Here is an 11,074-nt window from a genome sequence, read left to right as displayed (position 1 = left end):
CCCATTAGCAGATATTTTGTTTATTTAAAGAAATTCTGCTAATGGGTAAGAAATTTGTATGTTTCTAAGGAGCATTGTTCCGCTAATGTATAAAAACTCCAACTGATCCAACTGAGAGAGCATGCGCATTGCAACTCATTTATTAAACTACGAAGGCAGGAAAATTATAGCTCTGCTGGGGGACAAAGATATTAACAGTCAATTCCTGCCAATTTTTTCTTTTCTTTTGTTTTTTTGCCATAGAAAGTTGGCGATTCTGATCCCACTGACTTTTTAATTTTTGTTTGTTTGTTTTTACAGCCCCAACAGTCGGCTGACCGACTACTTTAGCTCTGAGTTAGCTTAGCTGTTTTTGTTTTGTCATCCTCTTATTTTCAAGTAATTTTGACAGACTGATGAGTGGAGTGTCATGTCTGCTACTTCTTCTAAGGCTGTTTTCCTCCACTTCTGTGTCCAAAATGATCCTCTCCTAAAATGTTTACACAATCAGCTGACAACCACAAAATGTGGTCAGAGATCGTTGTATTTTGATCTGTTTTATTAAATTTCAACATTGATGGCTATCAAGATAATTTTCCCGTTATGGCATCAATAACATTCTTAACATTTCTATTTTATTTTAGTTAAATAAATAAACTTGATCAATCAATGTTGCGGGACTCGATGTTTAAGCCTGTGACCTGTGATGTATTTTTGACAGTTTGTGAACAGGAGAAATTCATATTTAAGACAAAGAAAAGTTGAATTAAAAAACAAAAAACAAAAGTTGTATTGAAAAAGACATGTTAAACGTAAAACTAACTGTTGTATTCATATTTTTTCTGCAAAGTTGTGCACAAAATATATTTATGAATAAAAAAATTATCTTTATGAATACAACATATTCCTTATTAACATGTTTCTTATTGACAGCTTCCTTACCCCATAATTTAAACTCAAAACTCCAAGACAATCATGATTATAATTTTTTTATCATTAATTATTCCAAAAGCGTTCATCTGCGCTTGATGCATCATCCTCAGAATTTAGTTTTTTTATGGCATTAAAGTTATTCTCTTTGTTTATGACTGACTTGATAATGTTTACCAAAGACTTGAAAGACTTCTCTGTGTGAAAAACATTTAATTTTCCCTCTGTTTGTTAGTTATTTGTCTTAACTTTATAATTAACATAATAAAAATCCTGTTTTTAAAAACAATGAAAAAAAATCCAAAGGATGAAATTCAGAAATTAAACAAAATCCAAAGGTTAACTTTTTATATTTTTCATCTAATAAGTTTATTAATCTGAAAGAATAAAACAATTAACTATCTATATGTACAAATGAGATAATTTAGTGAATATTGCGTCTTTGGCAGATTTTGTTTTTTCTTTAAGGACTGGGGTGGATTTTTTCTTAATGTTCCCTCTTTGCTTTCTGCAGTTGCATAATCTAATGACACAGTCTGCTCAGTAATGCTAATAATCTCTGGTACACAAAGAGTGATCCTGATGAAGTGTAATTACAGGGAATGAAGCTCTGGGCTTTCCAATTGTTTAGGATTTAAGGGATATTTATCATCATCTGACAACTGCAACTGTTCTGCAGCATTATAGAGTTTTTAAGTTTTTCTTAAGATTAAATTAAAAAAGGGAAACAGCACAGTTTAAAAGAACAGATTAAAAATATGATTTATTATAAAATTGTTAGTGAATTTTAATCTTTACACATTTACCGATTAACTCCTCAGTGCAGTGATAGATAAATGTGGATTTTGTTACTTGAGATGCTGTTTGTCCAGCATTTCCTGACATGATTGTTTCCCCAGAACTGGAATGATTGACTTTTCTGCTGTAGATTTTTTTTTAAATCATAGATTTAATAACAAAAAAGCTTTTGTAGCACTTTACTCTTTCTGTAACTAGATTATTACATGGAGGTTGATACGTATAGGTTAATGGTAGGCATTTCATTTTTTGTTTTGAAGACCAAATTGTGTTATTTTTGTGCTACCAGAATGCAACAGCTTTACTTTACACAGAGATTATTTTCATTTTTTTATTTCATACTTATTCTTTTATATTTCAAAGCTTTTGTTGCTGTTTTAATAGAAAATGAGTCTGTAGCTGTGGAAGTTTCTGCAGCACACGAATAGGAAACTTCATGTTTTTTTTATAGTTTTTTTTTTTACAAAGCTGGTGAGTTTAAGAAAATGTAATACCACAAACATTTGGTTAGATAAGCTTAAGAAATGTGGACCAGAAAATTAAACTGTTTTCATATTTCTGCTATTGAAGGGAAAACTATTTTTATACAGTTTATAATTTTCTGTACAAATTTTGCGGTTATATAGTGATTATTAAGAAAATTGAACACCAGAGGTGAGATGTAACAAGTTACATTACTTGTGTAACTGTATCCTAGCTTTTCTGCAATTTGTGTTCACTAAATTTATTATGAAAAACAAGTACAGTAGCTACCATAATATTCATCTAATTAGTTTTTGTAAGATTTACTTTGTTTAGAATGCACGATAACATCAGGATCAATATTTACAGGAATACTTCTAGGGCTGGGCCATAAATTGATTTTATTAATTTGAATTTGTCGTCTAAGAAGATTTATTTTGGAAAAATCTGAATTTTTGTCATTTTCCCAGCACTCTGCTCTCTTGAACTTCCGTTGTTTAGAGTAAGGTCAGCCTGCTGGTCTCTTGAGGAGCTTATTCCCAAAGCAGGAACAGTTTCTTCAGTTCTATGGAACTGGTTGCAACTTCAGACTTGAAACAACAAATCACACACTGTAAAATCATTTTTGAAGCCTGTTGCTACTAAAAGTAGGAGTATGACGAATTAGTTTCAACACGTAAAAAGAAGCATTCTGTGGATTAAGAGAACTGCTCCTCTCTACAAGATGCTCAAGCTAACGGCAGATCACAAAACATTGTTTTAAAAACAGCTTGGATTTAGTTGAACTTCAGGTCAACACCCAAAAGAGATGTTAAAATAAAAGTTTTAAGCTTAATTTTCTTTCAATATGGCCTCCATGATAAAAATGCTAAAAGAAAATGTTAAATGTTTCGTTACAGTGGTTCTTTAAAGATGTTTTAATCATGTGATCCTTAAAATTTCTCATTGGTTTTAGTTTATAAATGATTGAACGTTTGTATTTACTTAAGTAGGATTTGCTTTTACTTTTACTTGAGTAATAATATTTTTAAGTAATCTTCTACTCGATTACTATTTTCTGATACCCTATGGATGAGCTTCAGGTGTGACAGTCGCTCTCCAAACTAGGGGTTGCCCTGGAAGGAGGGTTACCCGTTGGGAACCCCCTTCTCCTCCTGCGGGGCCCCTGCGTGTCTCCTCCGCCGTCCTCCCCCCTGCCTCCCCCTCCGCCTGCTCTGTATGCAGAGCGAGCTGTCTGCAGCCGTACACTTTGACTGTTTGTTATGGCGCAGACACCGGAGGAGAGATGAACTCTGCGCACCGCGTGCCTGCGCGTCTGCTCCTGCGTGGATGCGCGGCTGTGCGGGGTCGCAGCACATGCTCAGTAGTGTACACAGAGGAAGGAGTCCAGCTTGCGACGCTTTACGTGCAGGCTGAGGTCACAGCACAAGCTCAGTGAAGCCCTCTCCGGAGCCGAATGCGCGCTTCTCCATTTTGAGCACCTACAAATAGGTGTGTGACCGGAGTAGAAACCCGCGGGTCCTCTTCGCGCAGTGTCACCACCCACGCGCGGGTCTCGATGTCAGAAATGGACGATCTGTTCAGCCCCCGGAGGTAGGTGTGCGCGGCGCTCCAGCTGTCTCGCTTGTCGCCTCCTCGTCCTGTTTTTCGGGAGCGGTGCTCCAGCGTGCCGTTAGAGAGGGGGAGAGCCGCGCGCGTGGCTGTCATTGTGGATGAAAGGACGCGGCACATTGTGTCGGTGTCCCGTGAACAGCTCACGGACTGTCACCGCAGCTCCACGCCGCTACGTGTTTATGCTGTAACCGCCTTCGCTTCCTGCGTCTTCTGTGGAGCTAACAGGTCTGCAGCCAGCATGCTAATCTCAGCTCCGCCTGGCTCCATTTTGCTGCTCCTGTTTACTACCGGGGTGTCATGGCGCGCGCAGCATCGCCGCGGTGAAGTCGGTGGGCGGGCGACCCCGCTCAGATTTGTTCAAGCCGCTTGTCACCAGACTAATACCTTAAAGTTAGACGTCTTTCCACGTTACAATTATGTCAGTGTGTCACAGTCTCGCGCCGTGATTGGCTGAAATTGATGGAAGGGGCGGGGCTTTTCTTGATTACATCCACACGCACACACAAAGTGGAGCAGACGATCCTCATGTTTGGGTTGGATAACTGAGCCTGTAATTAGTAAACAGGATAGTGTGTTCACGCAGACTTAAAGCAGAACCCTTTGCAATGGCAGAAATGCGTGGATGCATTGTTTAATGTGCATGGCAACAGGCCCATTTGCAGCTCATAAAGAAAAAACATTTTCAACAATCTAAATTTAATTTAAAAATTAAAACAATCTGTATGTTAAATTATTATAACATTAGCTTTAAAAGGTTTCAATAGTTTGCTTGTGCAGATTATCTCTACAATAACACATTTTTGCAAAACAAAACAGATTTTTTTTTGTTTAAAAATCCACTGATGAACATTGTGTTTTTGTTGTATTTTTCTGATGATGAAAAGAAAATTAGGGTAAAAAATGAATTTCTGACTATTTCTTTATTCAAATAGCTGCAAATCAGAAACTGACAAAAAAGGCTGTTTGAAAAAGTTTGTAGTTATGACGTAGAAAATGCACTCATCCATTCTGATGCATCCACCTGTAGACAGAATCGTGTATATTTTTTGTTTTTCACGTCTGAGCTGGCATCTGGCTTAAAAATTGATTCCTCCAATATTTCTTGCCATTTTTATTGCACTGGTAACATTATTTTGGGGCTGTAAGCTAGAAGACAGGCTCGTAAACAGGTGGATGATGGGATGTGGGGCTGGGCTTACTCCGCGCCAATAGTCCCGCCCACAATTCAAAGGGGGATTACTAATAATCTTCTGCTGCTCTCCATGGTCTGCCCCACAAAACAACACTTTATTTTTTTAATTTAAGCTAAAAATGGCATCATCATAATTAAAAGAACACTGGGAACACTTTAAAATAGATCCAAAGATGATCAGAGTGGGACTTTAAAGGCTCTAATTAAACATTTAAGAATTAAAAAATTCAAAATTTTGCTTCCTATTATTTTTATTGGTTGTGGATGACAAAGCATTACACTTTCAAGAGTTGTTTTTCAAGAAATCTTTACAAATTATGATCTTTAAAAATCACCAAATTATTCCAAAAGCCTTTAGGGAGAACCATTGAGGCAATAAACTCCCCTATTTTATTTCTATCGGTCCTCCTTATAGCTTTTGCTTGTCTTTGTCTGACAACTTCTGCATAGTTTAGTTGTTTTTTTTTAATCCTGTGAGCCTTTATACTCAGACTTGCTCTGGAGCGGTGAACTATTTTGCCGTGATCGTTATCGCCGTCTGGAATTCAGTTTTTAGATTGCATTAGTCCTTCAATCACTGCAGGCACTTCTGCCAGCCAGAGATCATTATATTCCAGATTACCCATCCTGTCAGTCGGGACACAAAGGAGCTGGTATTTTAAGAAGAGGAAAGGGAGCATTTGCGTCAGACGAGCCCAAGTCTCCGGGTTTTTGTGGCTTTAAGGTTTGCAGCGAGACCAGAGAGGCTCTCAAGTTTCTCACAAGTCTCCATGATGGAGTGCGAGCTTCTCTGGGTGCAAATCACACTGACAGATTCTGGGCTACCCTGCGCTCGCTTGTATGAAATGCAGAGTTGTTGCCTAGGCAACACAGGGAAGGGCTTTTTCAAAAGGCACATCTTGTCATTTTCTTTAATCCAGTGCAGCTGGAGAATCAGAACACTATTATTAAATTGCAGTTGCTATGGCTACCAGCGTTTGTACCAGCAGCCTTTTTGCTGAAGCTCTCACCCTGCATATCCAGAGCCAGCTCCCCCACCTCCATCCGTTCTCTTCCTTTTAGGGGATTCTGTTTTATTGCTGCTTTCATAATATAAGGCCTGGAAATGTGCTCTGCTCTGTTTGCTGTGCAGTTTATGGGGAAATATCCTCACTGAATCTTTTAGAAATAAAACCATGAAGACTTATCATATTTGTGACCTTAATGCCCTAAAAATAAAACAAAGAACTGATCATCTCCTCCTAATTCTACAATAAAATTGGCTTAAATAATTTTTTTTTCGGTTTGTTTTCAGACTCTTTAGCTTACAACAAATATGGCAACTTGTGACTTTGTTTTTATATTTTCTTTTCCTTTTTTTTTACTGACTGTTTTCCTTTTTTATTGCCTTTACTGAAATATTAATGAGTAAATATTTTCTTTCAATCTCCCCTCTGTGTCTCTCCAGGCGGTTAAACAGCACTCAAGGGGAAATCCGAGTCGGGCCCAGTCATCAGGTCAGTTACGGGACAGAAGTTTTCCATGTGAAACCAGCTCTGGTTTCATAGTGATCTTGAACACCCGTATTTCAGCTATCTGACGTAGCTGTCAGTCAAATCGATCAAGTTGTGTTAAATATTTGTGCAGAAGTAGAATTTGTGCACCCAAAAACATAATTGTATCAATTTTCTTTGCTGTGTTTGTTTCATTTCACAGTTTAAAACCGTATGCAGTATTAATGCACTTATATTTTTAATATTAAGTATTTTCTCTAGAGTATCTTAATGAAGCTGTTATTAGTTAACGGATTCAGTTGGTAAAATGTTGATTCATTGAGGGTGTGACCTGTCGTCATCCTTCAGCTGCTCAACTAAAATTTGATAACAGGAAGTTGAAAGCAAATATTTTTTACCCCCTTTCAAGCTTGTGTGCTATTTGTAGTAAGAAACCATCTGTCCCTCTCCTTCTCCATGGACATAATTAGGCCAAGCTCCCAGAGCTTCAACCTTTCCCATCTCCTGGTGGCCACGCCGTGACTGAGAATGAGGAGCTGGTCTGGATGCCAGGAGTCAACGACTGTGACCTTCTCATGTACCTCAGAGCTGCAAGGTGAAGGAAACTACATTGTTGATGCTTTTATATTACATGTAATGTCTTAAAAATATTGATAAACAGAGTCCAAAGTTTGAAGGATAATTCATGAGTTATTATTACCCTTCGTTTGATGGAATTCCAACATTTACCAGATTTAGAAAAGTAAAATGTTGGACGTTGCCTGACCTTACCTGAATAACACCACTGCAAAGGTCTTGCGTAAAAAGCTAAAGGCGAGACATAAAGGAAACTTTTATACAATTTCTTTTTATCTTGTACATTTTTCCTCAGGCATCCCAAGTTAACCCAAACAATCCAGCATTTGAAAAGTTCCAAACAAAAACAGTTAAACACACAAAATACTGGATATAATTCTTATTCTTGTTTATTTTCTAACCTTATAAATCAGTCTTCAGACAATGCTGGAGTAAAACTGATGCAGCCTTTATTTTCTTCAATCCATCACACTTGTTTTTATTTTGGCTTTTAGCATATATACAAAGGTAAAAATGTATTTTCTGTTCAATAAGGCCCCACCGAAATGATCCGCTTATATATATTTGCAAAAGCTGCCATATCTTTAGATCTTTTTTAAATAAAGTTTAAATTGTTGAGTTGTCTCTACACTAGGGCTGCAGGACACGACAGAGCTTGCAATCTGCAATATTAGGGATCAATATTGCAATGGTGATATGACTTGCAATAATGAACAAATGGCAAAACATAAAACATCCCATGCTCAGCATTTCCAATTGACTGCAGCCATTTGATTAAAGACTGTTTATTCAGACTGGACACATTTGTTTCACTTAAAGTCTGATATTCCTCGGTCTGAATACAATCATTTCTTGGAGTGGAATAACTGGACCAAAATGGCCACCGTAGCCGGTCGTCGTATGATTTCAACATATTCAGAATGAAGCAACAGGACAAATGTAAAGCAACAATTGTTGTGCTATCTAAGAGAGAAGAGGGTTCAACTTCTGCTGACTTGTTAGGAAGTTTATTTAACACCCCAGAAAACGTTTATCACATGCTTTTCTGTGTCCTGTTACGCAGCTGTGACGTCATGCCATAACACCACAATGATGAGGCACAGCAAAACAATTCTTAATGTGATACAAATTCCTTTCCACGGTTCTCCTGGAAATCACACGCTGACAAGTGGCTTAAATACTTATCAGCGTACCTTCGTAGCCGTCTCCTCATTATCCGTCTTGCAGCATGCCTGAAAGTTGAGACTGTTGTTTAAAATTCATCAGCGAAACATACAATTTCAATAAGTGAACGATCTTGACAATAGTTGCAAAGCGCACAACTTCCATAATTTCCATCTCTTGTTATTTTGCCCCGCCCTCATAATTCCTGGCCAGGGAGTGAAGAGATCTTAAGTTACGTGCTTTTGTTTAGAAAGCTTTGTTCCAGAACAGGAAAGTCTGCCTGACGGCAGTCTGAATACTGACACAAGACTGTCCAGACCGAGTCTGAACCAGCAGACGTTAACTGTTTTAATATATTTTAATCAAGTTGTGAGATCAATGGCGTAAAAGGGTCCATCTGATTGGTCAAATCTGTAAAAGGCTCTATTTGATTTGTTAAATACTTCAATCTGCCACGAGATTAATTAGATTATTGACCTTTATTGCACTTTATACCATCTTTTCTATTAAGTGTATTACAGATGGATTTTACCATCACTATGAATTATGTGTCAAAAGTAATTAGGCATTAACATAGGATAGCAGTGTTTTTTTTCTTCAGAACCACAAATATTTTTTGCACTGAAACAAAGTTGAACGACTTTTATTTTCAGATTTAATTACTTTTTAGGCACCAAAATTCATCATTACTAATATAATTGTGAATTTATGCGAGTACATTTTAGAAATGTTGTAGTGAAAAGCTTCTAACTACATCTTTGCATTTCTTTATACTCATGTCATTGCTGTGTTCACAGGAGCATGGCTGCCTTCGCAGGGATGTGTGATGGAGGTTCGACTGAAGATGGCTGTCTGGCAGCCTCACGAGATGACACTACATTAAACGCACTTAATACTGTAAGCAACAACACTGAAACACACTCTGCATGAAATGAAACTGTTGTAGAATAAGACGCTTGAACTGTCTAGGAAAGATCAGACCTGTAAGGTCAGCAAATTCACTCTGACAAGCCGGCGGTAAAATCATTCAAAATGAGATGATTGTCCATCACATTGCTAATGATTGCAGAGGACTCAAGTGCAAGAAAGAGATTAGAATAATCATAAATAAGTCATTTATATTCTGACTCTATAAACTGCAGAATTAACATAGCGAGCAGTCATTGCCTCTTGACCTCCGTCTCCATTTGCAATTCCAATGAGTGGCGTTTGTTTTCTCCCAGAGGAAATGCCCCAGCATTGATCATTTCCCTCAGCTGATGATGACACAAAGCTGCAAGCTTTACAGCTAATAACAGTTCAGGCATGAGACGGTTTTCCTAGAAAACTCCAGCCAGCTCACTGGATGTTGGAGCTTTTATGTTTGATGTGCAAGATGAACAAATGTTTGTATTGTATTCACATGCATTGTTTTACACTGTGATGCCTGTTTGTTCACAGCTTCATGAGAGCAGCTACGATGCAGGCAAAGCTCTGCAGCGCCTGGTGAAGAAGCCGGTACCTAAGCTGATAGAGAAGTGCTGGTCTGAGGATGAAGTGGTAAGAAGACTTTTTACCTTGCATGGAATTTAAAGCTCATAATTTTAGGTTTACATGAACTACAAATTGACATTTTGTTTATGAAGTTGGCTGGCTGGGTTTCTCTCTGTCAGAGCTGAGTTTGTGTCTTTAGAGGGAGCTGTTGAGAAAGAGTTAACTCTTGGCCCAGCCTCACACCGCACCAGTAAAAACACTCATCAGTTTCCAGCTCCTCCGAGGCTCAAGAGCAGCTGCATCCTGTTTATCACCCACAAAATAAATCTTTTTGCATTTTGAAGATCTGAATAGAGGAAAAGATTGGGGTCTGGTAATGTTAGCCTTCCTTTGAATTTAGATGTGAATTTCGCCACAGCTGCTCGAGGCTCTGAAATCAGAAAATGGCTGATCAAACGCAACATGAGTGGGAAAGAGCGAAATGAAAGCGACCGTGTTAAAAAGCCCGAGCACCGAAGCTTTGCCTTTTATGTGTAATACAGCAGGCTGCATATTTGTCAGCCCACTTTCTTTTAAAGATAAAACACGCTGTCTGATCTGATTGTGGTTCTGAAAATCTTTTCCAACACTCAGATTCTGCTGAGTTTTTCTTTCTTTGAGGCAAAAGCATCTATCTGTGATTCCATTCTCTGTTGTCCAGATGTTTTGTGAGACCTTTTTCAAAGCTTGTATTAAAAATGAAGTCCAAGCGCCAGTTTGTCCTGTAATCGTAGAGGTTATTTCCCACAGAGCTTCAAGCTGGACAAAGACTGCCAACCTCAGATCAAGTCAGCCAATCTTTGATAAGCTATTTCTGAGTTTCCCTTTATCGAGGAGCATTTTTTTGTGCCAAAAGTGAATAGATCCCAGCGTGGACAGCCAAGTTTATTTAACCCTTTAACACCAGAGATGTCACAGGCGACACCTAAATAACACACGTTCTTTGACATATTGTAACTCTTCAACCGTTTACATGATCAGCAGAAATCAGCCAATTCTGATGTGGAGAAGTGTTTTTTTCTTACGACTTTTCATCAATTTGCTACATATTACTAATTTGAAGAATATTGAAGAATAACAAAGCCGTGACCCAAATATCAAGGTTTGAACCCAACTGAGAGGAAAGTGAATCATTGCATCCCAAATATTTACATATATTGTTGTAGTAGTTTAAATTTTACATGCTGCAAATTAAAGTCAATTGAAAGCCCTAGATTTAGCATAAAATGCTAACACTTAGCATCTGTTTGTGGATGAGATTTCTGAGTGTTTTACAGTAAGGTAGAGCTTCTCTTTCACAAAGTGGTAAAACATTCCCGTTTGTTTTTATTGGCGGCATTACAAGACAGCGTTA

At 38.0% G+C, this 11,074-nt stretch overlaps 1 protein-coding gene across 8 annotated transcripts in view; it reads left to right on the top strand.

The window, feature by feature from the left end:
* The window catches only part of rerea (arginine-glutamic acid dipeptide (RE) repeats a), a 144,376-nt gene that overhangs the window by 102,939 nt on the left and 30,363 nt on the right, over positions 1–11,074 (top strand). For 7 of the 8 annotated variants that reach the window (XM_024292342.2, XM_024292340.2, XM_024292341.2 and 4 more), the window contains 4 exons: positions 6,423–6,471; positions 6,939–7,063; positions 9,006–9,105; positions 9,649–9,747. In XM_024292342.2, the coding sequence (XP_024148110.1) occupies positions 6,423–6,471; positions 6,939–7,063; positions 9,006–9,105; positions 9,649–9,747 (373 nt within the window). Of the gene's footprint in view, positions 1–3,437; positions 3,763–6,422; positions 6,472–6,938; positions 7,064–9,005; positions 9,106–9,648; positions 9,748–11,074 lie in introns of those variants that run through there. The other variant, XM_024292345.2, reaches the window with a different exon arrangement.

Source organism: Oryzias melastigma, linkage group LG7, assembly GCF_002922805.2.
Source record: "Oryzias melastigma strain HK-1 linkage group LG7, ASM292280v2, whole genome shotgun sequence".
In the NCBI taxonomy this organism is placed as follows: Eukaryota; Metazoa; Chordata; class Actinopteri; order Beloniformes; family Adrianichthyidae; genus Oryzias; species Oryzias melastigma.
This window is presented reverse-complemented; position numbering and strand designations above follow the sequence as displayed.